The 13,474-nt window shown below is 38.8% G+C and overlaps 1 protein-coding gene across 17 annotated transcripts in view; it reads left to right on the forward strand.

The window, feature by feature from the left end:
• gphnb (gephyrin b) overlaps positions 1 to 13,474 on the forward strand; it is a 90,446-nt gene that overhangs the window by 36,734 nt on the left and 40,238 nt on the right. For all 17 annotated transcript variants that reach the window (XM_077552312.1, XM_077552308.1, XM_077552309.1 and 14 more), the window contains exons 3-6: positions 5,897 to 5,954; positions 6,030 to 6,122; positions 9,948 to 10,042; positions 10,295 to 10,361. In XM_077552312.1, coding sequence (XP_077408438.1) covers positions 5,897 to 5,954; positions 6,030 to 6,122; positions 9,948 to 10,042; positions 10,295 to 10,361 — 313 coding nt within the window. The remainder of the gene's footprint in view (positions 1 to 5,896; positions 5,955 to 6,029; positions 6,123 to 9,947; positions 10,043 to 10,294; positions 10,362 to 13,474) is intronic.

The raw sequence follows: 13,474 nt of genomic DNA on the forward strand, positions 1-13,474 counted from the left end.
TATAATTATGGCCACAACAATAAATACACATACAGTGTAACCTAAAAAGCCAAATACAATCCCCTTGATTCCTCTAATTTGTTCCTTTTTCCCATTGGGGAATTATGGACGTAAAAAAAAATGAACCTATTCAAAACACGTTATTAAATCTGCAGGCATTGTTTTCAGTAACATCGCAGCATTATTAGCCATACAAGTATTACAATAATATGTTTAAAGTAGGGCTGTCTGTCAATAAAAAAAAATCATCGTAATGAATCGCATAAGTTAAGTCATGAGTAATCGCAAATTAATCACACTTTTTTTTTTTTTTGTTCTAAATGTACAATAAAATATATTATACTCATCAATTAACATAAAAGTGAAGGTATAATATTTTAAAGTTAGAAGGAGTCATAGACTTATGTTGATATAATTTTTCCCACTTCCACTAGGTGGCATTAGCGTTTCATGTTCGGCGTTGGTGACAGTAACAATACATTTGTCTTTTCAAATTCAGAGTATCTTAAGTGTTGCAAAATCTGAAATAAACCACACAAACTGAGCATCAGTGCTTTTGTGACCTTTTTACAGCAACATACAAGTTAAAAAAAAAAAATTTAACTATGTATTCTGAGAGCTTTTTTTGTGCAAGACATGTTTCTCATAGGTAAATGTTTCTTGAGAATAAAAAAAAAAATTGACCCTTGATTAGACTCTAGGCTGGCTCGCTCCTAATTTATAATCTCTTAGAGAAGTCATTCACCAAGAGGTTCATAAACCTTTTTATCGAATTTCAGATTACTTTTTAGGACTGTATTTTAATTGTAAGTCAGCTGTAGAAAGATTTTTTTGCCACCGATTTAAGACAAACCCGGCAAATGGAGTTGAGATAAGTTGCAACCATCTGTTAGGGGAGATCAGGGATTTATCAGCACACCAACACACATTTGGGCTGGCTAACATGTTGCAGGTCAACGATTCTAATGTCTGATAAATGTCAGCGTCACACTTTCTGCTATTTGGGCATGAAGAAGGAGGCGTGCAGCACTTTTAACTAGATAGATGCACTTTGCCGGATGGTGACCCACTAAAACACTCAGCACCACAAATCAGCCCCAATAGGGTATCTCAAATAATTAGGGGTGTCAAAATTAGTGCCTTAATTATGAGTTAATTTAAAGTTCCTTTAATGCCACTCATTTTCTTAACGCGCGATTAATCACCGCCCCTTACTGGGAAAACCTGTACTGGAGGAATTCCAGTCGCGACGCAGCAAACAAAATTTTGCAGTAATAAATGTTATAATAATAATGCATATATTTGTAGAGACTAGGCTCAAGTTGTATTTTACAATTTTAAAAATGTGTAGAATTTCACAATTTGCTTCATGTTAAAGATTAGATAGCTCTTAACATAAAAAGAAAAATGCACCAATGTCTTACAAATGCAATTATGCCATCTAGTGGCAGAAAAACGACCTTAACACAAATCATTATCACACTATTTTTTTTTAAATACAGTACATATTTTTAGTTTTAACTCAATTTTGTGAATTATTAGGAATATACTGTATCAATGACTAAAAGATGCAGCCATATTTCTATTAGTTTAACATTTTTTCCACTTTTATGTTAACAAGAGTATGAAACTTAGAAAACAAATACTTTATTGTGCATTTTATTGTACATTTATAACAGATATAAAATTTGTGATTAATCGTGATTAAAGTATTGAAGTAATGCAATTAATTATGATTAAAATTTTAAATTGTGTTAAACTAATACAAATATGGCTGCATCTGTTTGTCCTTGATACAGTAATTTCATAATAATTCATAAAAAAAGAGTTAAAATTAAAAAGATGTACTGTACTATAAAAAAAAACGAGTGTGATATTGATTTGTGTTTAGTTTATTATTCTGCCACTAGATGGCATAATTGCATTTGTAAGACTTTGGTGACAGCTCAGTGCATTTTTCTTTTCAAATTAAGAGCTATCTAATTTTTAAAGGTGCATTGTGCAGTTTAATAAGGTAATATTAAAGCTTTTTCTACATTATGCATGCTCCACCAATGTCTACATGAGTACGATGAGCCCTGACTGTTTTACTCTGACTGCACCTATCCTTTATAGTAGAGTGTGCGGAACCTCACACTCACAGTTTGTCAACGGTGGCTGTCCCTTTAAGATTGTGCACGTACTCGCACGCGCACCATGAACGGGGCTGACACAGATGCTGCAGTTACGCTTTGGGCCAGAAGTGGCAGTCGCGAGTAAAAAAGTGACAAACTGCACAAAGATCCTTTAACATGAAGTAACTTGTGAAATTCTGCACATTTTTAAAATTGTAAACTACAACTTGACCCCAGTCTCCACAAATATATGCATTATTATTGAATTTATTACTGCAAAATTTTGACCTGGACGTGTCTGCTGCGTTGCCACTGGAATTCCCCCAAAACAACACATAGAAAATCCATCATTTTTCCAAATTTGGTATTCAAGGACAAAATACACTGGAGAAACATCTGGAACATTTTTTATGTTGATAATGTTTGTTTTAACGGTCAACAAACAAAATGGAGGCGGTGTTCTGTTGGATATTTCCGAGCTTCAATCATGGGAATTGAACCCCTCCATGAGCACTCAGAGTTTCGAGAGGTGGGCTTGTCGAGACCCCCCCCCCCCCCCCTCCCCTCTCTCTCCATCAGTGGAGAGGTGACCCCTTGAGAGCTCCCCTACATATGGATGGGCTGTAATGGGCTCCATGCCACTACGAGGACCTTGTGTGTGTGTGTCCACAATGCGCTGTCTTGCAAGCAAAGAGGAAAGAAAGGGAACATGTGAGTGCCCTGTGCAGAAAGCTTGTTTATTATTAATAAAATCACCCTGGCAGATGGGTTTCATCTTAAAAGTGTCCCACTACCATAGAGATTTTCGGCAGACACACATACACACTCTCAGTAAGTGTACCCCTGACAGTGTATCTCTCGGTGCTCTCACTCCTTTCACTCTGTGTCTCATCCTGCCTTTATCCTCTTACACTGCTCGTCTTTTATTCATAGAAAATCTTTCAGGCCCAGACTACTACCATACGAGAGCCTCCGACACACACCTCCCATTGAAATCTCAAACTCGTCCCCCTTTTGCTTACCCCTCCTTTATCAGGATTTTTTATATTTTTTTCCCCCCCGGCCTAAAATGCTGCACCGTCCCTTTAACATGAGTCAACGTCTTATTCGGATGAATTTCAGTGGAGGGAGATAAACTTTAAGGCAGATTTTGATTTGTCGAGTTTTCATGAGTAAATAATCCACTTTAATTAGTAAAAGACTGGATTATATTATGCCCTTTGATTGATTTTGTGGATTATTTCTAGTTGTTTTCAACTCTGGCGGCACGGTGGCTGACTAGTTAGCACGTCCGCCTCCCAGTGCAGAGGACGTGAGATCGAGTCTGGGCTTCGGCCTTCCTGGGTGGAGTTTGCATGTTCTTCCCGTGCTTGCGTGGGTTTTCTCCGGGTATTCCGGTTTCCTCCCACATTCCAAAGACATGCATGGCAGGTTGATTGGACACTCCAAATTGTCCATAGGTGTGATTGTGAGTATGGTTGTTTGTCTCTGTGTGCACTGCGATTGGCTGGCAACCAGTTCAGGGTGTACCCCGCCTACTGCCCGAAGCCAGCTGGGATAGGCTCCAGCAACCCCCGCGACCCTTGTGAGGACAAGCGGTTAAGAAAATGGATGGATGGATGGTTTTCAACTCTTTTTTTTTTTTTTCTTGGATGATGCAAAGTCCTGGTTCGGAGCTGAGTTGGCTCCATTTGGCTCTTGTTATTGTTACTGTTGTTGTTATTGTTATTTATTGCAATTGTTTCTGTTTATTAGCCTTTTTATTGGCAATGTCTCAATAAACGTTTGCGATTTTATTTTATTTTATACGATTTTGACCCCTGCCTTGTTTAATAGCCTTCAATTGGAGAAACGCTGCTTCTACATTTAGCTCAGCAAATATCCGAGCTTTATTTTGATGTACCATTTATATTCTTTGTAAATCAAGCACCAGGTGCTCCCCAAAATTTTTTGTTGAGTTTACGTCTATATACACAGTATATGTATGTAAACAGTAGGGCTGGGTTTAAAAAAAAAAAGAATAATCGATATCGAATTGATTTTCTTTTTCAACCCCGATATCGGTTCATAAGATCATGATTCGATCATTTTGACATCTCTTTTTCCCATAAATTCTATAAATATAGAATTTTAAAGGCCATTTTTTTTAGTCTCAGTTTTCTTGAAATGTTGCTGTTCACGTGAATTGAGAAGTATTTTTTCTTACATTTATGAAATACCTGACTTATTGCACTTTTAGACAAAATATTTTTTTAATTTATATTTACAATGGGCTCTTTGCACAAATCCACTACTTCCTGAACCTAATACCACTTCTTATAATCCTGTTTTCAATGATTGAACAAACTAGTGCTACTGAGTTCAGGAATTAGTGGATTTGTGCAAAGAGCCCATAATTAAATTAGAATTATGAAAATAGTATAAAAATAGTTAATAGCCTCAAGACATTATAACGTTGCCATAGATGCTAAATCACATTTTAGCAAAAATATTTCCGGGCCAATCAACAAACACCCTCCTCGCCCAAAAATCCCATCCATGATCGCGACTCAACTCGTAAACATTCACAAACTCTCGTGCAAACACATTCATGATGAAACAGCGCAGGAAGTGGAGGCTTCAGACAGGAAGGAGGGGTTGCCTAGGAAACAGTGGGAAGGAACCCTCGTTATTTGTGTTGAGCATATTTTCATTTGGGCTGAAACAGAGCGCCATAAAAACCCAGAAGAAAGAGAGAGAGAGAGAGAGAGAGAGAGAGAGAGAGAGAGAGAGAGAGAGAGAGAGAGAGAGAGAGAGAGAGAGAGAGAGAGAGAGAGAGAGAGAGAGAGAGATGAGAGATAGAGAGAGAGAGAGAGAGAGAGAGAGAGAGAGAGAGAGAGAGAGAAAGAGAGAGAGAGAGGGGTGATTTGCCTTGACAGCTGCTTTACTCTCCGGAGGTGTAACACACACACATGCACATACATAATAGTATGAGTTGCTCATGCTTGAACATGTACGTGCACACGCTCGGCTACACACAATCTAAGTACGGACATGGCGGAAAACATCACACTTGTGCTCATCATTGAAATGTCAGAGGCTGGTCGGGGGGGCGGGGACAGCAAATTATACTACACACCTTCAATGTGATTATTTTCAATGTGCAGATTTTACTATTGTATGTGACAAGTCAGCCTGTGAGCGGGTAAAACCGTCTAAATGGCTTCAAAATATTCCCAGGGTTGGTGGCTATCGTGGCGTTTAAGTGGCTGTCACACACGGGAAACATGATGCAGATCTCTTCCAAAAATAGCTGTCCTTAAAAAAATTAAATAAAATTTAAAAAAAAAAAAAAAAAAAAGTGGTGGAGCTTGCATAAGAGGTGTCTGTGCTGAGCCTTCACCTTGAGCCTTGGGTGCACTACTCAGTTTGACCACAGGAGGTCGCCAGCTCTCGACAGCAGCAGCTGCCTCTTCAGTGGGCTGTCCTGTGGAAAGTCCTTGCAGGAGGGGATGTTCAAGGGCATTCTGTCTTTCCTCTTCTCTGTTGTTATTCTTTTGGGGTGTTTTTAATGCGACCTGTTCATCACAAGACTTTGGGAAGATTTGGATGAGCCGCTCGGAAAACTATCATCTCAAACCTGCTCACATTTAAAGACACATTTTTAGTCACAACCTCAGATTGAGACTGAACTCAAGTCATTTTATTTTTTATTTTTTTATCTTTTGATGATGATAAATGACTGTATGCCACTAACATAACATTTAGGATATATTACTGACTTTTTTTCTGCTTCCTTTCAGGTTGGGTGGTATGATCGTGGCTTACAAGATTGTGCCGGATGAAATCGATGAAATCAAGGTACACTATTATGTATCACATCATTTGTAGCAACAAACTCGGGTCCTAACTGTGCGTACGTCTGCATATCAACAGGAGACTTTGGTGGACTGGTGCGACGAAAAGGAGCTCAACCTCATTTTAACCACCGGAGGGACCGGCTTTGCTCCGAGAGACGTCACACCAGAGGTGGGTTCACTTTTTTTGTCAATAGAACAGACATGAGGTTGTTTAGTAACGTTTGATGACCCGTGGCGCTTCAATGTGATTTCCTTTACTTGAAGTTAGTTTTGTCTTTTTAGCATTTTGCTGACACAAATGTAAGTGTGTCTACGCGCGTGTGTGTGTGTCTGCGTGAGCGATGATTAACAAACAGTGTAATTAGCCCCACGGTCTCATGGGAAATAAAGAGGCTGAAGTCAAATCCTTACTGATTCTGTTTTTTTTTTTTTTATTATTTCTTAAAGTGGGATCGTGTAAGCAATTAGGAGATAATGGCTGGCAGGTGTCAGTACATGTGTGTCGAGCACTTTTTCTTTCTTTCTCTCTATTTGTCTTTTGCTCAGGCGATTCTTTGCCGAGATGGCAAATCCAGGTCCAGAAAGTAAAATCCCTGTCACAGTTTGGCTTTTGCTAGCTAGCTAGCTCCTTAGCTAGCTTCCATGGTGCTCGTTTACCTGCTAGGGAGCAAGCTAGCTAGCTAGCCTCAATGGCTAAAGCCAAACTGTGGCAGGGTTTTTACTTTCCAGACCTGGCTTTGCCACCTCTGATTGTTTGTTTGCTGTCAGAAATCACAAAAACATTTTTTTTTTTTTTTTTTTTTTTTTAAAGGAGAGCAATGATGATGTCAAATCGAATGAACAATACTGAGCTCTCCTTAAAAAAAAAAAGAAAAATAAATCACAAAATTTGAACCAGGATTTGTTTCTTTATTCTTAATAACAAAATTCAGATGCATGCAAGTGGTTATTGTTTATTTTTGCTATGATTCACAATAGGATTGTGCAGCCTTAGTACATGTCTCATATAAAAAAAATTATTTAAAATATTGCCATGGTCCCCAAAACATATTTTTATGTTTTTGTTTTTTGTTTTTAAAGCTAGAGCATTCAGAAGGCTTTGATGCAGCGTCTGTCTGACCTGAAGAGGTTGTTTAAAGCAATGGTAGCTGTTACAAAAAACGGCCAGCAGGTGGCAGCAGAGTACAAGAGATCAACCAGGGCCATGTTGCAATAAGCTCTTTCCCCCAGTTTTTCAACAGATTTGTGAATAATGATGAGTCTTATCTTTCTTTTGATAGGTTCCACGTTTTTATAGCAATAGAACACAATATTCTGTAGGTCTTGCAAAATCACTCAAAATCCAGTAAAGCCGCCGAGAGTTGCTTCAGTGAAAATGACTGGGAGTGAATGAGTTAATATGGGCTGATACACTTCTAAAGTTACAGGCCAGCCAAAATTAGCCCATCCCTAATCAAATTACAAACAATACATTCACACTCGTATTGTGTCCAGCGAGATCATCATCCGGCCCCATGTTACGCATACACTTGCTGGCGAGAGTCACCCAGCCAAGTTTCCGTGACCAAAAACCTCAGGCTCCATCCCCGGTTGTCACGGTAACAAAAGCTAGACTCACCAGAAGTCCAACAGTATTAAGGGAGAGATGAAGGCTTCCCTGAAAATAAGACTGATTTCAGCAAGATAAAAAAGTTAGTGTGAAGTGTGCTGTTATTCTTGATAATTGGGGTGTTTTTCCACCACCTTGCGCAGTACTGCGCTACCCCGCACGATGTCCTCGATTTCACTCGCCGCTCGCGCGCAAACACGCACACACCCGGGCACACACGATTTGGCAGTAGCTGAGCTTCAGCAGTATCACTGGCCCTCATCAATCACGTTAGACAGCAGCAATCTTCCTGGAAGGAAGGCCAGGAGGGAGAGGGGAGTAGAGGAGACGTGTACACGTTGTCTGATAATACCTTCTATCTGATTTAACCCTGGACGCTGGCGACGAACACATCTCTTCATCTCGACGCGCGCTCTAAGGGTTTACGACACACCATGTGACTGTGTTAGGGCTCAATCGGTAACAAAAAACTTACAGGACCTCCTTGTTTCCTCCACATTTATCTCACAGGTGCTTGAAGTAAACACACTCTATCTATCTATCTATCTATCTATCTATCTATCTATCTATCTGTCTGTCTGTCTGTCTGTCTGTCTGTCTTGTCTATAGCTCTAGATAGATGAATCTAGCTAGCTTTTGTAGCTGTCTGTCTGTCTAAAGTAGCTAGCTAGCTAGGTATCTAGCTACCTAGGTAGGTAGTTAGATTGGTATCTATCTAGCTATCTATCTATCCATCTATCTATCTATCTGTCTGTCTGTCTTGTCTATAACTTTAGATAGATGAAGCTAGCTAGCTTTTATTGATGTTTGTCTGTCTGTCTAAAGTAGCTAGCTAGCTAGGTACCTAGCTACCTAGGTAGCTAGTTAGATTGGTATCTATCTATCTATCTATCTGTCTATCTGTCTGTCTGTCTTGCTAAAGTAGCTCACTAGCTAGGTAACTTGGTATGTATGTATCTGTCTAACTGATAGCTTATCTAGCTTACTAGTTATCTTGTCTATAGCTCTAGTCTAGATAGATATACCTTGGTATACCTTGGTAGCTAGTTGGATTGGTATCTATCTATCTATCTATCTATCTATCTATCTATCTATCTATCTATCGTACAGGACTTTTTGTTCAAGATTCTACTAAATCCCTCCTGAGAACAGGATGTCCCATCAATTGATCTTCCTGTCATCCAATCAGTGTCGTTACATGACAAATGATATGGATCATGCATCTATCATTCAGACCCTCCCTGTCTCTCTCTCCCTCTCTTTCTCCTGAGTCCAGGCCCACAATTGTCATCTCCTTTTGAAGAATTTTCTTCTTTTTTTTTCTCCCTTGTTGGTTTTATGTTTGAAGTGTCAGTCAAGTCAAGGGCAATTGAGAGCACACAAACACCTGGAGGAGGAGACAATACTTTATCTTTGTCTTCCATCTTCCACGAAGCGTTATGCCATCTCAAGGCAAAAACTATACTAACCTAAAACATTGAAAAAATAAGTAACGTACACCTGCCCTGATTGATTTTAAATATTTTGTCAATCTTGGTTGTGTATGAGGATGAGGATGTGATGAGGAGTTCATGTATGGAGTTTTCATCCTGAGGCTGCAGACGGTTATTAAAAACGTTAATAAGCATCTCTCTTATCTCTTTATCATATTTATTTTATCTTATTTTGATGCTTTAGTTTTATTTTTACAAATCTTCTGCAAACCTGGGACTTCAAGTATTATATGTGGAAATATGTGTATTTGTACAATAAAAATTCATTGAATCCTTGAAAACGCAACTTGAAATAATCAGAAAATAAATATATCAAATAAAGATAAATAAATAAATAATAAAAAATAAGTAACACATTAAAAAAATGATATCAAATAATATTGATACCGTTCCTGCTGTTCACGTGTTGGCCTCTTAGAGGCAGTCTAGTGCCGTGCATGCACACTTACAATGAGCTAAGAAGAGTAGAAGAAGAAAGTTGCGATTGAACTCCATTGAATAATTTAAATAGTTTTTCAAAGATCGGGACGTGTATGTAACTTTCAGAATTGTTATATCATCTCTATTTATTTGTTCCTACAGGGTTTGTGCTTGAAAATTCATTATTTGAAGGAATAACACTATAACACACAGTGCTCAATGCTAATTTCACATTAGCATGTCAATGGGCTTTTACATTGACTTCAGCATTTGAATATACAATGTGTGTTATTATTTTTGTTGTATGTTTAGTTCTGAAGTAGACTCCAACTGGGGTGTTAAAAAACATTTGTGACGTCCGGTAAAAACACAAAGAGGCTTGGTTTTGTACTTACAGTAGTTCTTGGCAGACTTGGGATGCGTACGCAGTCTGCTAAATGATGATCCGTCTATAATCATGTCATTTCTCCAGGCCACTAAGGAGGTGATCGAGCGTGAGGCTCCGGGGATGTCGCTGGCGATGTTGATGGGATCTCTCAACGTCACACCGCTAGGCATGCTCTCCAGGTCAGACGTACTCTTTGGCTGACTTGGCTTTATTACCTCTGCCAAGGCTCTTTGTTTGCATCAGCATGAGGCTGTTTATGAGCACCAACGTAGATTGTAGATGATGACCTTGATGATGAAAAAAAATAACAATGGTAATAATTATAATAGATTTAGCTGTTTTCCCTGAAACTGAAAGCTTGGTGGAGGTCTATGCTTCTTACGTTCCTATTTCTTCACGATTGGCCTGTATGTTTGTTTGTGTGTTCGCAGACCTGTGTGTGGAATCCGAGGGAAGACACTAATCATAAACTTACCAGGAAGCAAGAAAGGCTCACAGGTAGGATGATACGAGGACTTTTTAATTGTACTGTAAAGACGCTACAAAATGTCGATAAAGCATGTGTTGTTAAGAATACTGTGAGAGGGGTAAACAGTACAAAACGTAAAGGACGCTATGACCTTCAAACAAACTTGGTTGACTGTGCAAGTGATAGTTTTTACATAAAATACAGTATGTAGCCTGTATTTAGCTATAATAGTGAGATTGTTAGGTAACATTTTCAAAAGAAAATGTCAGATTTAACGAAAGAGCTTAGCGCTAGCTAGGATGAGGCTAGTAGCAGCGTAGATGTATTTAAAATGAGACCAAAGAGAAAAAAAAACATCCTTTGTTTTACCATTGGCCAGAGTATGGTGCGGAACCCCGAAAGTAAAAATGTGTTATTTTAAACTAAAAAGTGTAACCTTTTTCATGTGCTGATACGCTGCATCGGCACTTTATGTACGTTCCCCTCTCAAGTGGTTAACTTCATAGATTTGAAGAGCGCGCCTGAGTGTGTGTCGTTGCGTGTTGGCTGTGCAGATTCATTGACGGTTATCTACAAAGGCAAAGATCACAGCACATGTGTGGGCTTGTTTTGCCTGTGATGTCTCTGACGCGTGTATGTGCGAGTGCGTGTTTTCCGCCCACTCGTCTTTTTTTCGTATTTTCCCCTCCATCCGTCTCCTGCTCCACTGTGCTGACCACACTGTCTGTCTGCATCTCACGAGCATGCACCCACACACACACATACATGGCAATTGATTTTTTACTATTGCGTTTAATCAATGACTTATCCCCCACTCACCTGCTGACATATTAGTGTCAACTTGCAGTTAAAGTTAACTCACTCATTGCCAGCACAGTTAAATAACCGGGAGTTAACTCATTCACTCCCAGTCATTTTCACTGAAGCAAGCCCCTTCCCTCCCGGCTGCTTTATTGGATTTTGACTGATTTTGCAAGGCCCACAGAATATTGTGTTCTATTGCTAATAAAAACATGGAACCCACCAAAAGAAAGATTAGAGTCTCTTTTTAATCAGGAAAAAAAAGTATTTCTGTCTGTTTCAGTGTTGCGGTAATTAGCATTAGAATATAGCTAAGGTTTCATCATTATTCACAAACCTGTTGAAAACACTGGCAAAAAGAGCTTGTTGCAACATGGCCCTGGTTGATCTCTTATAATCTGCTGCCACCCGCTGGCCGTTTTTTGTAATAACTACCATTGCTGTAAGCCACCTCTTCAGGTCAGAGGCTGCATCAAAGCCTTCTGTATGCTCTAGCATAAAAAAAAAAAAAATCATTTAAAAAAAAAAAAACGTTTTTGGGACCATGGCAATATTTAAAATGTTTTTATAAATTTTTGGGAGCAAATCAAGGGAGTTAATCAATTCATTATATTGCTCATGTTATATTGAGCTTTTATGCTGTCCTGTGCCATTTCTGGTTCTACGGTTGTCACGCTTCCCCCTAATTTGGCATCACAAAATAAAAATAGTCAAGTATAAGGTTAGTTTTCTTTTCGGTCTTTATATGCCCGTAAAGATTCAATGTTATGTGCAATTTTACCGTAAAGCCTTCTTGCTTCAGCCCAGCGTTTCGTTCAATATACTGTATCCAGGGATTGTGCTCTTTAGTGTTCCTGACAGTTGTTCACCTCAGAGGTGCTCACAGACACCTCAGCACAAAATGTGAGAGCGGGAACGTCTCCGGGCTTTTGACGCTGTCTGTACTCCTTTTCCTTCGCTCCAGACAGGACACCTTCTTTCACAAATGTTCAGACAGCAGCCCATTCAAACCAAGGTTATATTCGTCATGACTGCTAATAAGACCGCGGCGGAAAAGGATGTTGTGGAAGCCCGTTTTGCAAGCCGTGTAGATACAGTCAAGCTTTGGCTTGATTAATAATGTATCTTTTCAGAGCTTAAAATATACAAGAAGATAAATAATTTCGCACATTAGCTCTTGTCTCGGGAGAGAGGAGAATGGAGCGTTTAGCATAGCGGAGGAGCCAAAGGCACACTGACACACTAAAATGTGAGAGACCAGAAAGCAAAAACAAAAAGGAAACAATTTGAAGACTATTAATAGGGACGGACAGGCTTTATGTAGATAAATAAGTTAATTCATGTTTATTTGAAACATCTTCAAGAAGTAAAGACATTCTCCGTTATGCAGGGATGGGAAGTAATTTTTCAGGTGTCTGCACTTGACGTAAATTATTTAAAAATTTAATTGTATAGTATTGGCAGTAACAATTAAAAGTTTGTACTTTTTGACTTCTACTTAGAGTTGTATCAAGTACAGTACTTAAGTTAAGAGTGTCAATCATTTTGCCACCACTGCCATTATGTTGCAGGTCAAACTGACCCATTTTAAAGAATATTAAATAAAAACAATATCTAAAAGTTGTTGTTTTGTATGAAAATGATCTGCTTGTCTTCAGTTCATAAAATGTGTACTCAGTATATATAAAGAAAATTCAAAATAGTTCATTCATGTTTGTACAGTAAAAAGTTCCATGCAAGTTTTTTTTAAAACTGGTAATAAACTAAATGTAGTAATAAACTTAATCATGAGATATTTGCTGGATGATTGCTATTGCTTGTTCCTAGAAACTACAAATGGATGATTACATGTGCTCCAGGTCAGTTTGACCCGGGATCATTATTCCTGTTCCTAGAAATGTAGAAAACAGGAAGGTTAAATGGGATACACTCTATCTGCCTACCTATCTATACATTTCGTATAACAAAAATCAGCTAGCTTAATGCTAATTTATAAGCCGTCTAGACGCATAAACGTGTGCATAAAATGAATTGGTACAGCCGCAGTGTCTAATCTACAGCCCGGGGGCCATTTATGGTATAGTTTTGAAATACACCAGTGGGCTACTCATGTTGTCCTTGGCTAATTGGTACCCCCTGGCACCGTTTATTTTTTTATTTTAGGACGATGCACATTAATCAGAACAAAACGTAAATTTCTATGTCAAGGTCCAATTTCTAAATATTCGTCATCCTCAATTAACTGTTTTAAAAATGGTCCGCTTACCACAGTTTGCGCTTGTTTGGTTTGTGAATATGGAGAGGGGATTTGGTCGCAGGTGTGGATCTAGTATATCTATCA

This window comes from Vanacampus margaritifer, chromosome 19 (assembly GCF_051991255.1).
Source record: "Vanacampus margaritifer isolate UIUO_Vmar chromosome 19, RoL_Vmar_1.0, whole genome shotgun sequence".
NCBI lineage: Eukaryota > Metazoa > Chordata > Actinopteri > Syngnathiformes > Syngnathidae > Vanacampus > Vanacampus margaritifer.